This window comes from Struthio camelus, chromosome 37 (assembly GCF_040807025.1).
Source record: "Struthio camelus isolate bStrCam1 chromosome 37, bStrCam1.hap1, whole genome shotgun sequence".
NCBI lineage: Eukaryota > Metazoa > Chordata > Aves > Struthioniformes > Struthionidae > Struthio > Struthio camelus.
In genome coordinates, this window is record NC_090978.1 from 188,202 (window position 1) to 210,194 (window position 21,993).

Here is a 21,993-nt window from a genome sequence, read left to right on the forward strand (position 1 = left end):
GCACCCCAGACCCATCCCCCAGTGCTCCCAGTGCTCTCAGTAACACCCACCTTGCCCGTGGGCCACCCAGATGCCCAGCACGGCGCCCTCCATGCCCCGCAGCAGCACCGCCGGCCCCGGCTCCACCCGCACGGTCACGAACCGTGATTCGAAGCGCCCCGAGGTGTTGGGTGCCAGCAGCACCCCGGGTTGGGGGGGCCACTCGCCTGCGGGGGGGGGGGTGGCACCCATGGGAGACTGCTCCCACTCATGGGAGACCTCCACCCATGGGAGGTCCCCCCATGAGAGACCCCACCACCCATGGGAGACCTCCCTGCATGGGACACCTCCCCATGGGAGACCCCCTCTCCACCCATGGAAGACCTCCACTCATGGGAGACCACCCTATGGGAGACCTCTCCCACCCATGGCTGACCCCCTACACATGGGAGACCCCCACCCATGGGAGACCACCATTCATGGGAGACCCATCCCAACCATGGGACCCCCCCCATGGGAGACTCCCCCATGGGAGACCCCAACCATGGGAGATCCCCACCCATGGGAGAGCCTCCAGGACTGGGGTCCTCCCATCCAGTGCCTCCAACACCCACCGAGGTGGGGGTCCGGCACCACCCCCACCCCATCCAGTGCCTCCCAGTACCTCCCAGTGCCTCCCAGTGCCCCCAGCACCCACCTGGGGGGGGGTCCGGCGCCGCCCCCACCCAGCCCAGCCGGGCCAGCAGCTGGCACCCGTTGCAGACGCCCAGGCTGAAGGTGTCGGGGCGGCGCCGAAAGGTCTCCAGCGCCGCCCGCGCCGGGGCGTTGAGCGTCACCGCCGCCGCCCAGCCTGCCCCAAAACCCGCCGCTTTCACCCCAAAGCCGAGCACCCCCCCCCAGCAGACACCTCCCCCAGGGACACCCCAAATCCCCCAGGATGGCACCCAAAGCCTCAGGGACCCCCAGGGACACCCCAAATCCCCCCCAGGGACACCCCAAATCCCCCAGGATGGCACCCAAAGCCTTAGGGACCCCCCGGGACACCCCAAATCCCTCCCAGGGACACCCCAAATCCCCTCAGGATGGCACCCAAAGCCTCAGGGACCCCCAGAGACACCCCAAATCCCCCCCAGGGACACCCCAAATCCCCAAGGATGGCACCCAAAGCCTCAGGGACCCCCCCCGGGACACCCCAAATCCCCCCAGGGATGGCACCCAAAGCCTTAGGGACCCCCCGGGACACCCCAAATCCCTCCCAGGGACACCCCAAATCCCCAAGGATGGCACCCAAAGCCTCAGGGACCCCCCAGGACACCCCACATCCCCCCAGGGATGGCACCCAAAGCCTTAGGGACCCCCCGGGACACCCCAAATCCCTCCCAGGGACACCCCAAATCCCCTCAGGATGGCACCCAAAGCCTCAGGGACCCCTAGAGACACCCCAAATCCCCCCCAGGGACACCCCAAATCCCCAAGGATGGCACCCAAAGCCTTAGGGACCCCCCGGGACACCCCACATCCCCCCAGGGATGGCACCCAAAGCCTTAGGGACCCCCCGGGACACCCCAAATCCCTCCCAGGGACACCCCAAATCCCCAAGGATGGCACCCAAAGCCTTAGGGACCCCCAGAGACACCCCAGATCCCCCCCAGGGACACCCCAAATCCCCCACGATTGCACCCAAAGCCTCAGGGACCCCCCAGGGACACCTCAAATCCCCCCAGGATGCCCCAAATCCCCCAGGATGGCACCCAAAGCCTTAGGAACCCCCAGGGACACCCCAAACCCACCCAGAATCACCCCAATTTGCACCAAAACGGGGAGAGGAGGTCGGGGACCCCTGCCACCCCCCCCCCCCAAATCGCACCCTTGGCCGAGCCCAGGACGTCGGCGTAGCTGAAGCCCCCCACGAAGACGAGACCCCGGAAGGCGTCAAGGGTGGCGGTCCCCGAGCACAGGTCCTCCGTGGTCATGTCCCACACCTGGGTGCCCGGACGCCTGGGTCCCTCATGGCCCGGACGCCTGGGCCCCTCCCAGCCCCAGACGTCTGGGTCCCTCCCAGCCCCAGACACCTGGGTCCCTCATGGCCCGGACGCCTGGGCCCCTCCCAGCCCCAGACGTCTGGGTCCCTCCCAGCCCCAGACGCCTGGGTCCCTCATGGCCCGGACGCCTGGGCCCCTCCCAGCCCCAGACGTCTGGGTCCCTCCCAGCCCCAGACACCTGGGTCCCTCCCACCCCGGACGCCTGGGTCCCTCATGGCCGGGACGCCTGGGCCCCTCCCAGCCCCGGACGCCTGGGTCCCTCATGGCCCAGACGCCTGGGTCCCTCATGGCCGGGACGCCTGGGCCCCTCCCAGCCCCGGACGCCTGGGTCCCTCATGGCCCGGACGCCTGGGTCCCTTCCAGGCCCGGACGCCTGGGCCCCTCCCAGCCCCGGATGCCTGGGTCCCTCCAGACCCGGACGCCTGGGTCCCTCATGGCCCCAACGCCTGGGTCCCTCCAGACCCGGACGCCTGGGTCCCTGCCACCCTGGCCAGAGAGAGAGAGCCGCAGGAGCCCCCGGACACCTGGGTCCCCGGGAGTTGGGGGTGGGGAGGACACGGGAGCCCCCGGACGCCTGGGCCCCTCACCTGGAAGCCGGCCATGGCGAAGGCGGCCGCCATCTCCCGGTCCCCGTTGCTGCCCTCCTCCCGCAGCACGGCCACGCGGGGTCCCGGCAGCTCTGGGGGGGGGGCATGGGGGTCACCCCAGGGACCCCCACCCTAGGGTGCCCCCAAATCCCCCCCTGACTCTCCCAGGGGGTCCCAGGTGGGTCTCCACACCCCCCAACGTGGGACCTCCCCCACCCTAGGGTGCCCCCAGACCCCCACATCCCCCCCACCCAGACCCCCCCCGGGATCCCATGACCCTCCCCAGACCCCCCCCATGACTCCCCACCCTAGGGTGCCCCCCCCACCCGAAGGAACCCAGTGGCCCCCCTCAGACCCCCCCCATGACCCCCCCATGGGTCCCCCAAGTCACCCACCCTAAGGATCCCCAAGCCCCCAGTTGCCCCCCCCAAGGGCACCTCCAGGTGCCCCCCCCACCCGTAGGACCCCCTAAGACCCCTCCAGGTGCCCCCCCACCATAGGAACAACCCAAGACCCCCCACCCATGGGTCCCCCAGCTGCCCCCCCACCTTAGGGACACCCCCCAAGACCCCCACCCATGGGTCCTCCTCAGGTGCCTCCCCACCCTAGAGACCCCAAGACCCCCCACCCATAGGTCCCCCCCACCTTAGGGACCCCCCCCACCCATAGGTCCCCCCAGGTGCTCCCCCCACCCATAGGACCCAAGACCCCCAAGCGCCCCTCTAGGTGCCCCCCACCCTAGGGACCACCCAAGACCCCCCACCCATGGGTCCCTCAGCTGCCCCCCCCACCCTAGGGACCCCCTCAAAACCCCCCACCCACAGGTCTCCCCCAGGTCCCCCCCACCTTAGGGACCCCCCACCCATAGGTCCCCCCAAGTGCTCCCCCCATCCTAGGGAACCCCTCAGACCCCCCCAAGCGCCCCTCTAGCTGCCCCCCCACCCTAGGGACCCCCCAAGACCCCCCATCCATAGGTCCCCCCCAGGGACCCCCCACCCCAGGGACCCCCCACCCATAGGTCCCCCCAGGTGCTCCCCCTACCCTAGGGACCCCCTCAAGACCCCCCACCCATAGGTCCCCCCCATCTTAGGGACCCCCCCAGGTGCTCCCCCCACCCTAGGGACCCCCCAAGTACCCCCACCCATAGGTCCCCCCAGCTGCCCCCCCACCCCAGGGACCCCCCGCCCAAGACCCCCCCCACCCCAGGGTGCTCCCCCCCCCCGCCCGAAGCGCCACGCACCCAGGCGGCGGAGCAGGGGGGGCTCGAGCGCGGGCTCGAAGGGGAGGCGGTAGCCGGGGCCGCGGCGCCGGGCCAGGCCGGCCTCCTCCTGGGCCACGCAGCCCGGCGCCGCCTGCAGCCGCTCCAGCGCGAAGCTCGTGGCCTCCCAGAGCGCCCGCAGCTCGGCCACGGCCTCCGAGAGCACCTCGGCGCCCCCCACGGCCACCCGCACCTGCCAGGGACGAGCTGCGTCACGCACACGCTAAGCACACGCCAAGCACACGCAACCAGAACGGCCCGTGTAGGCCCCAGGTGGGCACAAATGGGCGGTTATGGGTGCTGAGAGCACCTCGGCGCCCCCCACGGCCACCCGCACCTGCCAGGAGTGTCCCGTGTCACGCACACGCTAAGCACACGCTAAGCACACGCAACCAGAACAGCACGTGTAGGCCCAAGGTGGGCACAAATGGGCGGTTATGGGTGCTGAGAGCACCTCGGCGCCCCCCACGGCCACCCGCACCTGCCAGGAGTGTCCCGTGTCACGCACATGCTAAGCACACGCTAAGCACACGCAACCAGAACAGCACGTGTAGGCCCAAGGTGGGCACAAATGGGCGGTTATGGGTGCTGAGAGCACCTCGGCGCCCCCCACGGCCACCCGCACCTGCCAGGAGTGTCCCGCGTCACGCACATGCTAAGCACACGCTAAGCACACGCAACCAGAACGGCCCGTGTAGGCCCCAGGTGGGCACAAATGGGCGGTTATGGGTGCTGAGAGCACCTCGGCGCCCCCCACGGCCACCCGCACCTGCCAGGGGCGAGCTGGGTCACGCACACGCTAAGCACACGCTAAGCACACGCAACCAGAACAGCACGTGTAGCCCCCAGGTGGGCACAAATGGGCGGTTATGGGTGCTGAGAGCACCTCGGCGCCCCCCACGGCCACCCGCACCTGCCAGGGGCGAGCTGGGTCACGCACACGCTAAGCACACGCTAAGCACACGCAACCAGAACAGCACGTGTAGCCCCCAGGTGGGCACAAATGGGCGGTTATGGGTGCTGAGAGCACCTCGGCGCCCCCCACGGCCACCCGCACCTGCCAGGGACGAGCTGCGTCACGCACACGCTAAGCACACGCTAAGCACATGCAACCAGAACAGCACGTGTAGCCCCCAGGTGGGCACAAATGGGCGGTTATGGGTGCTGAGAGCACCTCGGTGCCCCCCACGGCCACCCGCACCTGCCAGGGGCGAGCTGCGTCACGCACACGCTAAGCACACGCCAAGCACACGCAACCAGAACGGCCCGTGTAGGCCCCAGGTGGGCACAAATGGGTGGTTATGGGTGCTGAGAGCACCTCGGTGCCCCCCACGGCCACCCGCACCTGCCAGGGACGAGCTGCGTCACGCACACGCTAAGCACACGCTAAGCACATGCAACCAGAACGGCCCGTTGGGCCTGGGCCGTTGTGCCCAGGTGGGCACAAATGGGTGGTTATGGGTGCTGAGAGCACCTCGGCGCCCCCCACGGCCACCCGCACCTGCCCGTGGCGCCCCGCGTCACGCACACGCTAAGCACATACCAAGCACACGCATGCGGAACAGGCCACGCGCACCCGGAGCCCGTGGCCACGGGCTCGGCCAGCACCTCGGCTCCCCCCGCGGCCACCCTGGCCCCCGCCCCGTGTCACCCCTCGTCCCCGGGCGCCCCCGCGTGTCCCTGGCGTGTCCGTGGCGTGTCCCCGCGGCGGCTCACCGTGGCCTGGGGACCCCGGGGCCCGCTGCGGCCCAGCGACAGGCACTGGACGCCGCTGGCCTGGTAGCGCCGGCTCACGGCCACCGCGTCCCCCGCGGCCACCTCCAGCAGCAGCCCCGGCTCCTCGGCGAAGAGCACCGCCAGCGCTGCCGGCGACGCGGGCACGTGGGGACGCGCGGGGACGCGGGGACGCGGGGGACACGGGCGCGTGGGGACGCGTGGGGACGCGGGAGCAGGGACACGGGCATGTGGGGACACGGGGCCGCGGGGGACACGGGCACGTGGGGACGCGGGGACACGGGGCCGCGGGGGACACGGGGATGTGGGGACGTGGGAGCAGGGACACGGGGACGTGGGGACACAAGGACACAGGAGCAGGGACACAGGGCCACGGGGGACGTGGGGCCGCGGGGGACACGGGGACGTGGGGACGCGGGGACACGGGAGCAGGGACATGGGCACGTGGGGACGCGGGGACACGGGAGCAGGGACACAGGGCCACGGGGGACATGGGCACGTGGGGACATGGCGACACAGGAGCAGGGACACGGGGACATGGGGACACGAGGACACGGGAGCAGGGACACGGGGACGTGGGGACGTGGGGACACGGGAGCAGGGACACAGGGACATGGGGACACAGGAGCAGGGACATGGGCACGTGGGGACGTGGGGACACAGGAGCAGGGACATGGGCACGTGGGGACACGAGGACACGGGAGCAGGGACATGGGCACGTGGGGACATGGGGACACGGGAGCAGGGACACAGGGCCACGGGGGACACGGGCACGTGGGGACATGGCGACACAGGAGCAGGGACACGGGGACATGGGGACACGAGGACACGGGAGCAGGGACACGGGGACGTGGGGACACGAGGACACGGGAGCAGGGACACGGGGCTGCAGGGGACACGGGGACATGGGGGACATGGGGACAGGAGGACACAGGAGCAGCGACATGGGCACGTGGGGACACGGGGACACGGGAGCAGGGACACAGGGCCACGGGGGACACGGGCACGTGGGGACATGGCGACACAGGAGCAGGGACACGGGGACATGGGGACACGAGGACACGGGAGCAGGGACACGGGGACGTGGGGACGTGGGGACACGGGAGCAGGGACACAGGGACATGGGGACACAGGAGCAGGGACATGGGCACGTGGGGACGTGGGGACACAGGAGCAGGGACATGGGCACGTGGGGACACGAGGACACGGGAGCAGGGACATGGGCACGTGGGGACATGGGGACACGGGAGCAGGGACACGGGGACATGGGGACACGAGGACACGGGAGCAGGGACACGGGGACGTGGGGACGTGGGGACACGGGAGCAGGGACACGGGGCTGCAGGGGACACGGGGACATGGGGGACATGGGGACAGGAGGACACAGGAGCAGCGACATGGGCACGTGGGGACACGGGGACGCAGGAGCAGAGACATGGGCCCGCAGGGGACACGGGGACGTGGGGACGTGGGAGCAGGGACACGGGGACGTGGGGACGTGGGGACACGGGAGCAGGGACACGGGGCCGCGGGGGACATGGGGACACGGCAACGTGGGGACACGAGGACACAGGAGCAGGGACACGGGGACATGTGGATGGGACACGGGAGCAGGGACACGGGGACACGGGGACATGGGGACACGAGGACACAGGAGCAGGGACAGGGGGACATGGGGACACGGGGCCATGGGGACACAGGAGCAGGGACACGAGGCCTTGGGGACACGAGGACACAGGAGCAGGGACATGGGCATGTGGGGACATGGGGACACAGGAGCAGGGACATGGGGACACGGGGACACGAGGACACAGGAGCAGGGACATGGGCATGTGGGGCCACGGGGCCACGGGGACCTGGGGACACGGGGACACTGGGACATGAGAGCAGGGACAGGGGGATGTGGGGACATGGGGCTGCGGGGACATGGGGACACGGGGCCGCACAGACATGGGAGCAGGGACACAGGGACATGGGGACACAGGAGCAGGGACAGGGCGACATGGGGACACGGGGACACAGGAGCAGGGACACAGGGACGTGGGGACGTGGGGCCACGGGGACATCGGAGCAGGGACACAAGGACGTGAGGACACAGGGGGGGCAGGGGGACATGGTGGGGCATGTGGTATGGGGACATGGGGCACCAAGAAAAGACCAGGGGGTGCTGTCCCCAAGGTGGGGTGTCCCCAGGGTGGAGGCATCCCCAAGGGTGAGGGTGTCCTCAGGGTGGAGGTGTCCCCAGGGTGGGTGTCCCCAAGGAAGGATGTCCCCAAGGTGGAGGTGTCCCCAGGGTGAGGTGTCCCCAAGGGTGAGGGTGTTCTCAGGGTGGAGGTGTCCCCAGGGTGGGTGTCCCCAGGGTAGGATGTCCCCAAGGTAGGATGTCCCCAAGGGTGGAGGTTTCCCCAAGGTGAGTGTCCCCAGGGTGAGGATATCCCCAGGGTGGAAGTGTCCCCAAGGTAGGATGTCCCCAAGGTAGGATGTCCCCAGGGTGGAGGTGTCCCCAGGGTGGAGGTGTCCCCAAGGGTGGTGGTGTCCCCAAGGTAGGATGTCCCCAGGGTGGAGGTGTCCCCAGGGTGGAGGTGTCCCCAACGGTGGTGGTGTCCCCAAGGTAGGATGTCCCCAGGGTGGAGGTGTCCCCAGGGTGGAGGTGTCCCCAAGGGTGGTGGTGTCCCCAAGGTAGGATGTCCCCAGGGTGGAGGTGTCCCCAGGGTAGAGGTGTCCCCAGGGTGGAGGTGTCCCCAATGGTGGTGGTGTCCCCAAGGTAGGATGTCCCCAAGGTAGGATGTTCCCAGGGTGGAGGTGTCCCCAGGGTGGAGGTGTCTCCAAGGTAGGATGTCCCCAAGGTAGGATGTCCCCAGGGTGGAGGTGTCCCCAGGGTGGAGGTGTCTCCAAGGTAGGATGTCCCCAAGGTAGGATGTTCCCAGGGTGGAGGTGTCCCCAGGGTGGAGGTGTCCCCAAGGTAGGATGTCCCCAAGGTAGGATGTTCCCAGGGTGGAGGTGTCCCCAGGGTGGAGGTGTCTCCAAGGTAGGATGTCCCCAAGGTAGGATGTCCCCAGGGTGGAGGGGTCCCCAACGGTGGTGGTGTCCCCAAGGTAGGATGTCCCCAAGGTAGGATGTCCCCAGGGTGGAGGTGTCCCCAGGGTGGAGGTGTCTCCAAGGTAGGATGTCCCCAAGGTAGGATGTCCCCAGGGTGGAGGTGTCCCCAGGGTGGAGGTGTCCCCAAGAGTGGTGGTGTCCCCAAGGTAGGATGTCCCCAGGGTGGAGGTGTCCCCAGGGTAGAGGTGTCCCCAAGGTGGAGGGGTCCCCAACGGTGGTGGTGTCCCCAAGGTAGGATGTCCCCAGGGTGGAGGTGTCCCCAGGGTGGAGGTGTCCCCAAGGTAGGATGTCCCCAAGGTAGGATGTCCCCAGGGTGGAGGTGTCCCCAGGGTGGAGGTGTCTCCAAGGGTGGTGGTGTCCCCAAGGTAGGATGTCCCCAGGGTGGAGGTGTCCCCAGGGTGGAGGGGTCCCCAGGGTGGTGGTGTCCCCAAGGTAGGATGTCCCCAGGGTGGAGGTGTCCCCAGGGTGGATGTGTCCCCAAGGGTGGTGGTGTCCCCATGGCTCGTGGTGTCCCCAAGGTAGGATGTCCCCAGGGCGGAGGTGTCCCCACGGGGAGGGTGTCCCCAGGGTGAGGGTGTCCCCAGGGCGGAGGTGTCCCCACGGGGAGGGTGTCCCCAGGGTGAGGGTGTCCCCAGGGCGGAGGCGTCCCCCGGGGGGGGGGCGGCGTCCCCGGGGCGGTGGCAGCGTCACTCACGGGTGACGCCGGGTGGCCCGGCGGGGACGTCGAGCCGCAGCCCGCAGTTGCCGGCGAAGGCCATCTCCAGGGCGCAGCCCAGCAGCCCCCCGTCGCTGACGTCGTGGCCGGCGCTCAGCACCCGCTCTGCGCCCCGCCAGGATGTGACACCCCCCCAAGCCCTCCCAAATCCCTCCATAGCCCCCCATGACCTCCCAACCCCCCCATGGCACCCAATTACCCCCCATAGCCCCCCCCATGACCTCCCAACCCCCCCATGGCACCCAATTACCCCCCATAGCCACCCATGACCTCCCCAACCCCCCCAAACCCCCCCAAATCCCCCCATAGCCCCCCATGACCTCCCAACCCCCCCATGGCACCCAATTACCCCCCATAGCCACCCATGACCTCCCCAACCCCCCCAAACCCCCCCAAATCCCCCCATAGCCCCCCATGACCTCCCAACCCCCCCATGGCACCCAATTACCCCCCATAGCCCCCCCCATGACCCCCCAACCCCCCCATGGCACCCAATTACCCCCCATAGCCCCCCCAATGACCTCCCCAACCCCCCATGGCACCCAATTACCCTCCATAGCCCCCCCAATGACCTCCCCAATCCCCCCATGGCACCCAATTACCCCCCATAGCCCCCCCCAATGACCTCCCCAACCCCCCCATGGCACCCAATTACCCCCCATAGCCCCCCCCATGACCTCCCCAACCCCCCCATGGCACCCAATTACCCCCCATAGCCCCCCATGACCTCCCCAACCCCCCCATGGCACCCAATTACCCCCCATAGCCCCCCCCAATGACCTCCCCAACCCCCCCATGGCACCCAATTACCCTCCATAGCCCCCCCAATGACCTCCCCAACCCCCCCATGGCACCCAATTACCCCCCATAGCCCCCCCCAATGACCTCCCCAACCCCCCCATGGCACCCAATTACCCTCCATAGCCCCCCCAATGACCTCCCCAACCCCCCCATGGCACCCAATTACCCCCCATAGCCCCCCCCAATGACCTCCCCAACCCCCCCATGGCACCCAATTACCCCCCATAGCCCCCCCCATGACCTCCCCAACCCCCCCATGGCACCCAATTACCCCCCGTAGCCCCCCATGACCTCCCCAACCCCCCCATGGCACCCAATTACCCTCCATAGCCCCCCCAATGACCTCCCCAACCCCCCCATGGCACCCAATTACCCCCCATAGCCCCCCCCAATGACCTCCCCAACCCCCCCATGGCACCCAATTACCCTCCATAGCCCCCCCAATGACCTCCCCAACCCCCCATGGCACCCAATTACCCCCCCATAGCCCCCCCCAATGACCTCCCAACCCCCCCATGGCACCCAATTACCCCCCGTAGCCCCCCATGACCTCCCCAATCCCCCCATGGCACCCAATTACCCTCCATAGCCCCCCCAATGACCTCCCAACCCCCCCATGGCACCCAATTACCCTCCATAGCCCCCCCAATGACCTCCCCAACCCCCCCATGGCACCCAATTACCCTCCATAGCCCCCCATGACCTCCCCAACCCCCCCATGGCACCCAATTACCCCCCATAGCCCCCCCCAATGACCTCCCCAACCCCCCCATGGCACCCAATTACCCCCCATAGCCCCCCATGACCTCCCAACCCCCCCATGGCACCCAATTACCCCCCATAGCCCCCCCCAATGACCTCCCCAACCCCCTCATGGCACCCAATTACCCCCCGTAGCCCCCCATGACCTCCCCAACCCCCCCATGGCACCCAATTACCCCCCATAGCCCCCCCCAATGACCTCCCCAACCCCCTCATGGCACCCAATTACCCCCCATAGCCCCCCCCATGACCTCCCCAACCCCCCCATGGCACCCAATTACCCCCCGTAGCCCCCCATGACCTCCCCAACCCCCCCATGGCACCCAATTACCCCCCATAGGCCCCCCCCAATGACCTCCCCAACCCCCCCATGGCACCCAATTACCCTCCATAGCCCCCCCAATGACCTCCCCAACCCCCCCATGGCACCCAATTACCCCCCATAGCCCCCCCCAATGACCTCCCCAACCCCCCCATGGCACCCAATTACCCTCCATAGCCCCCCCAATGACCTCCCCAACCCCCCCATGGCACCCAATTACCCCCCATAGCCACCCATGACCTCCCCAACCCCCCCATGGCACCCAATTACCCCCCATAGCCCCCCATGACCTCCCAAACCCCCCCATGGCACCCAATTACCCCCCATAGCCCCCCCCAATGACCTCCCAACCCCCCCATGGCACCCAATTACCCCCCATAGCCCCCCATGACCTCCCCAACCCCCCCATGGCACCCAATTACCCCCCATAGCCCCCCATGACCTCCCCAACCCCCCCATGGCACCCAATTGCCCCCCATAGCCCCCCCCATGACCTCCCCAATCCCCCCATGGCACCCAATTACCCCCCATAGCCCCCCATGACCTCCCCAACCCCCCCATGGCACCCAATTACCCCCCATAGCCCCCCATGACCTCCCCAACCCCCCCATGGCACCCAATTACCCCCCGTAGCCCCCCATGACCTCCCCAACCCCCCCATGGCACCCAATTACCCCCCATAGCCCCCCCCAATGACCTCCCCAACCCCCCCATGGCACCCAATTACCCCCCATAGCCCCCCCCATGACCTCCCCAACCCCCCCATGGCACCCAATTACCCCCCATAGCCCCCCATGACCTCCCCAACCCCCCCATGGCACCCAATTACCCCCCATAGCCCCCCCCAATGACCTCCCCAACCCCCCATGGCACCCAATTACCCTCCATAGCCCCCCCAATGACCTCCCCAACCCCCCCATGGCACCCAATTACCCCCCATAGCCCCCCCCATGACCTCCCCAATCCCCCCATGGCACCCAATTACCCTCCATAGCCCCCCCCATGACCTCCCCAACCCCCTCATGGCACCCAATTACCCCCCATAGCCCCCCATGACCTCCCCAACCCCCCATGGCACCCAATTACCCCCCCATAGCCCCCCCCAATGACCTCCCAACCCCCCATGGCACCCAGTTACCCCCCTGACCCCCTCAAAGCCCCCTATAGCACCCAATTACACCCCCCATAGCTCCTGCAGGGACCCCTAATGACCCCCCCATACAGCCTCCCATGACCCCCCAACCCCCCATAGCACCCAATTATACCCTATAGCCCCCCGGTGACCCCCCCAATCCCCCATAGCACCCAATTACACCCCATAGCACCCAATCCCCCCAAGCCCCCCCATAGCACCCAGTCACACCCTATAGCACCCAATTACCCCCTAATCCCTCCATAACACCCAATTACCCCCCATAGCACCCAATAACCCAAAGACCCCCCTGACGGCCCCATAGCACCCAATTATGCCCCGGTTACGCCCCCTAGCACCCCATAACCCCCCCAGGACCCCCTCTGTTGGGGGGGGGGACACCCACCGCACAGCAGCTCCTGGGTGACGCGGAAGGCGGCCGCCAGCACCTCGGGGTGCTCCAGGTCCGGGCAGGCGTCACCCAGCTGGGAGAAGACCTGGGCCAGGGCGCTGCCCCCCAACCGGTGCCGGCCCGGGTTCAGGGGCACCCACAGCACCGTCCCTGCACCCACGGCACCCGTCACGGGGGGGACGGCACCCACGGGACCCCCCTGCACCCACACCACCGTCCCTGCACCCACGGCACCCGTCACGGGGGGGACGGCACCCACGGGACCCCCCTGCACCCACACCACCGTCCCTGCACCCACGGCACCCGTCACGGGGGGGACGGCACCCACGGGACCCCCCTGCACCCACACCACCGTCCCTGCACCCACGGCACCCGTCACGGGGGGGACGGCACCCACGGGACCCCCCTGCACCCACACCACCGTCCCTGCACTCACGGCACCCGTCACGGGGGGGAACGGCACCCACGGGACCCCCCTGCACCCACACCACCGTCCCTGCACTCACGGCACCCGTCACGGGGGGGACGGCACCCACGGGACCCCCCTGCACCCACAGCACTGTCCCTGCACCCACGGCACCCGTCACGGAGGGGACGGCACCCACGGGACCCCCCTGCACCCACACCACTGTCCCTGCACCCACGGCACCTGTCACGGGGGGGACGGCACCCACGGGACCCCCCTGCACCCACACCACCGTCCCTGCACCCACGGCACCCGTCACGGGGGGGACGGCACCCACGGGACCCCCCTGCACCCACACCACCGTCCCTGCACCCACGGCACCCGTCACGGGGGGGACGGCACCCACGGGACCCCCCTGCACCCACACCACCGTCCCTGCACCCACGGCACCCGTCACGGGGGGGACGGCACCCACGGGACCCCCCTGCACCCACACCACCGTCCCTGCACTCACGGGATCCCCCCCCAGACCCACCAGGAGGTGACACCCCTGCACCCCTGGGTGACACCTCCCAAACACCCCTGGGGGAGACCCTCCCAGGGGTCCCAGCCCCTCGCACCCTGCAGGGCACCCATGGGTGCTGCTGCCCCCCCCCCACCTTGGCCCTCAGGACACTTGAGGTCGGGGGTGACGGTGGCCGTGACGTCGGGACACACGGCGTAAGCGGAGACCACCAGGGTGCCTGGGACGGGGTGGGGGGCGGCGGGGGGGTCAGGGCCGCGGGAGCCCCCCAGGGTGCCCCCCCATAGCAGCCCCTGTGCCCCCCCCATAGCAGCCCCCCAGGTCCCCCCCCATAGCAGCCCCCCAGGTCCCCCCATAGCAGCCCCTGTGCCCCCCCCATAGCAGCCCCTGTGCCCCCCCCATAGCAGCCCCCCAGGTCCCCCCCCATAGCAGCCCCCCAGGTCCCCCCATAGCCACCCCCAGGGTGCCCCCATAGCCACCCCCAGGTCCCCCCATAGCAGCCCCCCAGGTCCCCCCATAGCAGCCCCTGTGCCCCCCCCATAGCAGCCCCCAGGGTGCCCCCCCATAGCAGCCCCCCAGGTCCCCCCATAGCCACCCCCAGGTCCCCCCCATAGCCGCCCCCCCAGGTCCCCCCATAGCAGCCCCCCAGGTCCCCCCCCATAGCAGCCCCCCAGGTCCCCCCATAGCAGCCCCCCAGGTCCCCCCCCATAGCAGCCCCCCAGAGTGCCCCCATAGCAGCCCCCCAGGTCCCCCCCATAGCAGCCCCCCAGGTCCCCCCCCATAGCAGCCCCCTAGGGTGCCCCCATAGCCGCCCCCCCAGGTCCCCCCATAGCAGCCCCCCAGGTCCCCCCCCATAGCAGCCCCCCAGGGTGCCCCCATAGCAGCCCCCCAGGTCCCCCCCCATAGCCACCCCCCAGGTCCCCCCATAGCTGCCCCCCAGGTCCCCCCCCATAGCAGCCCCCCAGGTCCCCCCATAGCCACCCCCCAGGGTGCCCCCATAGCAGCCCCCCAGGTCCCCCCCCCCATAGCCACCCCCAGGTCCCCCCCCATAGCCACCCCCAGGTCCCCCCATAGCAGCCCCCCCAGGCCCCCCCATAGCAGCCCCCCAGGTCCCCCCATAGCCACCCCCAGGCCCCCCCATAGCAGTCCCCCAGGTCCCCCCCCCATAGCTGCCCCCCCAGGGTGCCCCCATAGCCACCCCCAGGTCCCCCCCCCATAGCAGCCCCCCAGGTCCCCCCATAGCAGCCCCCCAGGTCCCCCCATAGCCACCCCCAGGTCCCCCCATAGCAGCCCCCCAGGTCCCCCCCCATAGCAGCCCCCCAGGGTGCCCCCATAGCAGCCCCCCAGGTCCCCCCCATAGCCACCCCCAGGCCCCCCCATAGCAGCCCCCCAGGTCCCCCCCCATAGCAGCCCCCCAGGTCCCCCCCATAGCCACCCCCCAGGTCCCCCCATAGCAGCCCCCCAGGTCCCCCCCCCATAGCCACCCCCAGGTCCCCCCATAGCCACCCCCAGGCCCCCCCCCATAGCAGCCCCCCAGGTCCCCCCCCATAGCAGCCCCCCAGGGTGCCCCCCATAGCCGCCCCCCCAGGTTCCCCCATAGCAGCCCCCCAGGTCCCCCCCCATAGCAGCCGCCCGCGGCGGGGGGCGCACCGGGGGCGCGGACGGGGGCGGGCCGGGCGGGCAGGCGGGCGGCCATGGCCAGCGAGTCCTTGCCGCCGTCCAGGGCGACGCCGAGGTGGCCCAGGAGGTGGCAGAGGCCCCCGCAGGCGGCCGCCAGCGCCCCCCCCGCCGCCCCCTCCTTCCCCCCCCACATCCAGTTGCCCGAGCACTTCACGTCCTGCGGGGTCCCGGGGGACAAGGGACGTAGGGGACACGGGGATGCGGGGACACATGGGGACACGGGATATGGGACATGGGGACACAGGACATGGGACATGGGGACACAAGACATGGGGATGGGGGGACATGGGGACATGGGACATGGGGACACGGGGCATGGGACATGGGGATGGGGGGGACATGGGGACACGGGAAATGGGGACATGGGGATGGGGGGACATGGGGACACGGGACATGGGGACACAAGACATGGGGATGGGGGCACATGGGGACACGAGACATGGGGATGGGGGGACATGGGGACACGGGACATGGGGACACAAGACATGGGGATGGGGGGACATGGGGACATGGGGATAAGGGACATGGGACATGGGGATGGGGGGACATGGGGACACGGGACATGGGGACATGGGGACACGGGACATGGGGATGGGGGGACATGGGGACACGGGACATGGGGACACAAGACATGGGGATGGGGGCATGGGGACACGGGACATGGGGACACAAGACATGGGGATGGGGGGACATGGGGACACGGGGACATGGGGACACAAGACATGGGGATGAGGGGACATGGGGACATGGGGATAAGGGACATGGGACATGGGGATGGGGGGACATGGGGACATGGGACATGGGGACACAAGACATGGGGATGGGGGGCATGGGGACACGGGACATGGGGACACGGGGACACAGGACACGGGGATGGGGGGACATGGGCACATGAGGATATGGGGACAAGGGACATGGGGGACAGGATATGAGGAGTATGGGGACAAGGGGACATGGGGACATGAGGATATGGGGACAGGGGGACACAGGGACATGGGGAAGAGGGACATGGGACAGGACATGGGGACATAGGGACACAGGATATGGGGACAAGGGAACATGGGGACATGAGAATATGGGGACATAGGGACATGGGGACAACGGAACATGGGACAGGACATGGGGACATAGGGACATGGGACACGGGGACAGGGGGGCATGGGCACAAGGGGACATGGGGATATGGGGACAGGGGACACAGGGACATGGGGAAGAGGGACATGGGACAGGACAAGGGGACATAGGGACACGGGACATGGAGACGGGGGCACGGGGACAAGGGACATAGCGATGTGGGGACACATGGGGACACGAGACATGGGGACAGGAGGATGTGGGGGCACAGGGACATGGGGACAAGGGACATGGGGACAGGGGAACGTGGGGGGACAGGACATGGGGACACAGGACATGGGGACATGGGAACAGGGGACATGGGGACAAGGGACACAGGGACAGGGGAACATGGGGGACAGGACATGGGGACACAGGGACACAAAAAGAAAGGGGGGGGTACAGAGGGGACAGTCAGACACACTGACCTGCCCCCTTCCTGTCCCCCCAATGTCCCAAAACGCCCACTTTTACCCTCAAAACCACCCCCTAAAGCCCCCCAAATGCCCCTTTTTACCCCCCAAACTGCCCCAAGGCACGGCCATGAGGTGGCCCCGTGGCTATGGCGTGGCTGTGGCCTGTCCCCTGTGGCCATGGCATGTCCCCCATGGCTGTGGCATGTCCCCATGGTCATGACGTGTCCCCATGGCTTTGGTGTGGCCATGGCGTGTCCACCATGACCGTGGTGTGCCCCCAAGGTCATGACGTGTCCCCCATGGCTGGCTTTGGCATGTTCCCATGGCCGTGACGTGTCCCCATGGCTTTGGTGTGGCCATGGCGTGTCCACCATGGCCGTGGTGTGCCCCCATGGTCATGACGTGTCCCCCATGGCTGGCTTTGGCGTGTTCCCATGGCCGTGACGTGTCCTCATGGCTTTGGCGTGGCCATGGCGTGTCCACCATGGCCGTGGTGTGTCCCCCATGGCCGTGTGTGTCCCCCATGGCCGTGGCATGTCTCCATGGCTATAGTGTGGCCTTGCAATGGACTCCATGACCATAGCACATCCCCCGTGGCTGTGGCATGGCCGTGACGTGTCCCCCATGGCTGTGGCGGGGCCGTGGCATGGTCATGCCACATGCCGTAGATATGCCATGTGCGTGGCATGGCCGTGGTGTGGTCTATGCCATGTGCCATGGTCACGCCATGACCCCCATGGCTGTGGCATGGCCGTGGCGTGGTCCTTGCCACGTGCCATGACCATGCCATGACCATGCTGTTGACACCCATGGCCACGCTGTGACCCCCGTGGCCATGCTGTGACCCCTGTGGCCACACCATAGACAAGCCATGACCTTTATGGCCATGCCATGACGCTGGTGGGCATGCAATAGCCACACCATGACTCCCGTGGCCATGTTCCAGCCATGCCTTGACCCCTGTGGCCATGCCATGACCTTCGGGGCCATGATATAGTCATGAAATGACCGCCATGGCCATGCCGAAGCCCAGTCATGACCTTCAGGGCCAAGCCGTGACCCCTGTGACCGTGCCATGACGCCTGTGGCTGTGCCGCAGCCATGCCATGACCCTCATGGCCACATCATAACCATGCCATGACCCCGTGGCCACGCCGTAGCCATGCTGTGCCTCCCAGGACCATGGCAGAACCATGCCATGACCTTCACGGCCATCCCTTGACCCCTTGGCCGTGCCATAGCCATGCCATGAGCTACGTGGCCATCCCATAACCCAGCCCTGACCCCCGTAGCCGTGCCACGGCCATGCCACGGACCCCGTGGTGGCCGTGGCGGAGGGACTTACACGGAGGTCGGTGATGCGGGCGAAGACGAGGTTGGTGAGGGCCTCGGTGAGGGCAAGGCGGGCGCCGGCGGCCGGGTCCAGGAGGCCCTTGATGGGTTGCTCACCCAGCGCCGTGGCCGCCCCCACCGTGTCAAAGTGGGACAGGGCCACCACGGCCACGTCGGCCAGCGGCGTGTGCAGGGGACCCACGCACTGCTGCTGGGCCACCAGCCCCGTCACCGAGCGGTCCACCTGCCCCCAGAGAGCAGCATTAGTGGGGGACGCAGGCCGGCACATGTTGCAGGGGACAGGGGTTGGGACACATCGCAGGGGATACAGGCTGGGACTTTGAGGGGGACACGAGCTGTGACATGGGGGGGACAGGGGGTGGGACATGCCGTGGGGGACACAGTTGGGACGTATAGGGGACATGGGGATAGAGGCTGGGACACATCGGAGGGACGTTGGCCGGGGCACATGAGGGACACGGAGCAGGAGCCGAAGGACCTGCTGCAGGGATTGGGGTCACGGGACGGGATTGAGGTCATGGAGTGGATCAGGACCATGGAGGGGATGGAGGCCATGGAAGGGAACGAGGCCACAAAGGGCAACAAGGTTCTGGAGGAGATGGAGACCATGGTGGGAAATGAGACCATGAAGAGGATCAGGACCATGGAGGACCAAAGCCAGGAAAGAGAATGAGGCCACGAAGGAGATGGTGGCCACGGAGGAGAAGGAGGCTACGGAAGAGGAACGAGACCACGAAGGGGATTGAGGCCACAGAGAGCATTGAGACCAGGTAAGGGATTAAGGCCATGGAGAAAATGGAGGCCACGGAGGAGATGGAGCCAACGATGGAGATGGAGGCCAGGGAGGGGACAGAGGTTGTGGAAAGGGATGGGGACCACAAAGGGGATCGAAGCCATGAGGAGGAACGAGGCCATGGAGGGGATCGAGGCCACATGGGGGAATGACATCACAGATAGGATCAAGGCCACGGAGCAGACGGAGGCCACGGGAGCAGATGTAGGCCATGAAGAGGATCAAGGTCACGGAGGTGATAAAGACCAGGAAGGGGAATGAGGCCATAGAGAAGGCCACGGAGGAGATGGAGGCCACGAGAGGGGAACGAGGCCAGGGAGGGGAACGAGGCCACGGAGGAGATGGTGGCCCCATTGGTGATGGAGAGCACAGTGGAGATGGAAGCCACGAGAGAGGAACGAGGCCACAGAGAAGAACGAAAACATGGAGAAGATGGAGATCATGATGGAGCTAGAAGAGAGGAATAAGGCCATAAAGTGTATTGAGGCCACGGAGGAGATGGTGGCCATGGAGGAGATGGAGGCCATGGGAGGGGAACGAGGCCATGAAGGGGATCGAGGCCACAGAGGAGATGGTGGCCACGTTGGTGATGGAGGCCACGTTGGTGATGGAGGCCACGGAGTAGATGGCAGTCACGGGAGAGGATTGAGGCCATGGGAGGGGACTGAGGCCAGGGAAGGGACCTGAGGCCACAGGAGGGGCCGGAGACCACAGAGGTGCCATGGTGGCGGGACCCGAGGGGCACCCGGGGGTGCCACGGCCGGGGGTACCTTGTTGGTGAGGTAGCGTTTGCTGGCCACGGCCGGCAGGCGCAGCACCCGCTCCAGCGCCTGGCGCACCGTCAGCTCCGGCGGCAGGCTCAGGGGGCGCAGGGTGGGGGGCTCCTGGTGCAGGATGAACTCCTGGGGGGGCACCCGCAGGGGTCAGGGGGTGCCCCGGCCACGGATCGGGGTGCCCCACACCCAGGGCAGGCCCGAAATTGGGGTGCTGCAGAGCAGGGTGGGCCTCGCGGCTGGGGATGGCCAGCACCAAGGGGGGCGCCTGGATTTCAGGGGCCCCACCCAGAGGGGTCCTCAACTCTGGAGCGGTCCCTAGACCACGAGGACATCAACCACGGCAGCACCTAAGACTTGGGGGGTCCCAAAATTAGGGTGTCTCCAGCTGGGGGGGGCCCCAAAATGAGTATTTCTGAGACTATGGAGGTCCCGTTTTTGGGGGTCCCCAGCCCCAAGGCTCTTCAAGGGGTCCTCAAATCTGGGGGTCCCCAGCTATGGATGGTCCCCACCATAGGGTGTCCCCAACGCTGGGGGGTCCCCATACTCATTGGGTTATCCTTGTCCCCTTTGGGGTACCCCTGTCCCTACTGGGGGTTCCCAGTCCCACTGGAAGGTCCCCTATGGGGGTCCCCAGAGGGTCTCGCCCTCCCCACCCACCCATGGGTGCCCCCTTACCTTGCGGGGCATCTTGCCCAGCACCCACTCGAGCTCCAGGTTGACGGGCGTGGGGAGCCCCTTGTGGGACCCCCCCTCAGGCACGGGGGACGCCAGGTCGTCCACCAGCACGATCTGCGGGGACCGGGGGGGTCAATGGGGATGGTCACCACCTCTGTCACCACTGCTGTCACCCCGGGGGACCCCAGAACCCGCCCCAGGACCTCCCTGAGATCCACTGACCCAAAGGGACCCCCAACCCCCCCATGTCCCTCCATGTTCCCCCACGTCCTCCATGTCCCCCATGTCCCTTCCTGGTCCTCCATGTCCCATCTGCACGTGTCCCCCATGTCCCATGTCCCTCCATGTCCCCCCATCTCCCTATGTCCCCCAAATCCCCCTATGTCCCTCCATATCTCCCCATGTCCATGTCCCCCAATGTCACCCGTGTCCCCCATGTCCTTCCATGTTCTCCCATCTCCCTATGACCCTCCATAGCTCCTCATGTCCCATATCTCCTCCATGTTCCTCCATGGTCTGCCATGTCCCCCCTAAAATCCCAGTGTCCCCCAATGTCCCCCATGTTCTTCCATCTTCATGTCTCCCCATGTCTATGCCCCCCATGTCCCTCCATGTCCATGTCCCCATGTCCTTCCATCTCCTCACGTCCCTCTATGCCCCCATGTCCTTCCATGTCCCCCCATGTCCCTCACGTGCCCCCACCTCCCCATGTCCCCCACGTCCCCCTACCCGCCCGTCGCCGGTGATGGTGCCCACGATGTCCAGGGGACAGCGCTCGCGCTGCGCCAGGCGCTGCAGCCAGGGCACCCGCGAGGGCCACACCAGCAACGCGTTCGACTCCTGGTACTCGGCCCCCCAGATCTCCAGCAGGCTCAGCGTAGGGTCGCCCAGCTGCGCCCGCCCGTCAGCACCCACGGGTGCTCCGGGGGGCGGGGGGTGATGGGCATGGGGAGTGGGGTCTGGGCTCCAGGGCACTCAGGGGTGCTCCAGGGACAGGGGGGTTTTGGAGGGGTGATAGGGATGGGGCCACCTGGAGCCATCTGGGGTCAGGACCACCCAAGGTTTCCCTGGGGTCAAGGGGCCACCCAAGGTCAGGGGCACCCAGGGGTGCTCCAGGGATGGGGGAGTCTGGAGGGGTGATGGGGAGGGGGGCCACCCAGAGTCAAGGGCACCCAAGGGTCCTTCCAGGCTCACAGGGCCACCTGGGGTCAGGGGCACCCAAGGGTGGTCTGGGGGTGGGGTGGAGGGGTCCAGAGGACGATGAGGATAAGGGTGGGGGGTGTCCAGGGTCAGGGCACCCAAAGGTGCTCCAGAGACTGGGAAGGATGGGGGAGTGATGAGGACAGGGAGTGTACAGGGGGTTATGGGGACATGGGGACACCCAAGGTGCTCCTGGGGTTGCAGGCACCTTGGGT

General features: G+C 67.9%; 1 protein-coding gene across 3 annotated transcripts in view; it reads right to left on the minus strand.

Annotated features, from left to right (window-relative positions):
* PFAS (phosphoribosylformylglycinamidine synthase) overlaps nt 1–21,993 on the minus strand; it is a 44,208-nt gene that overhangs the window by 2,849 nt on the left and 19,366 nt on the right. For all 3 annotated transcript variants that reach the window (XM_068924053.1, XM_068924054.1, XM_068924052.1), the window contains exons 15-28: nt 21,308–21,469; nt 20,579–20,692; nt 19,898–20,029; nt 18,327–18,557; nt 15,423–15,609; nt 13,909–13,992; nt 12,838–12,993; nt 9,394–9,519; nt 5,583–5,728; nt 3,849–4,059; nt 2,609–2,700; nt 1,847–1,961; nt 677–829; nt 51–206 (exon numbers count right to left, since the gene is read on the minus strand). In XM_068924053.1, coding sequence (XP_068780154.1) covers nt 51–206; nt 677–829; nt 1,847–1,961; nt 2,609–2,700; nt 3,849–4,059; nt 5,583–5,728; nt 9,394–9,519; nt 12,838–12,993; nt 13,909–13,992; nt 15,423–15,609; nt 18,327–18,557; nt 19,898–20,029; nt 20,579–20,692; nt 21,308–21,469 — 2,065 coding nt within the window. The remainder of the gene's footprint in view (nt 1–50; nt 207–676; nt 830–1,846; nt 1,962–2,608; nt 2,701–3,848; nt 4,060–5,582; nt 5,729–9,393; nt 9,520–12,837; nt 12,994–13,908; nt 13,993–15,422; nt 15,610–18,326; nt 18,558–19,897; nt 20,030–20,578; nt 20,693–21,307; nt 21,470–21,993) is intronic.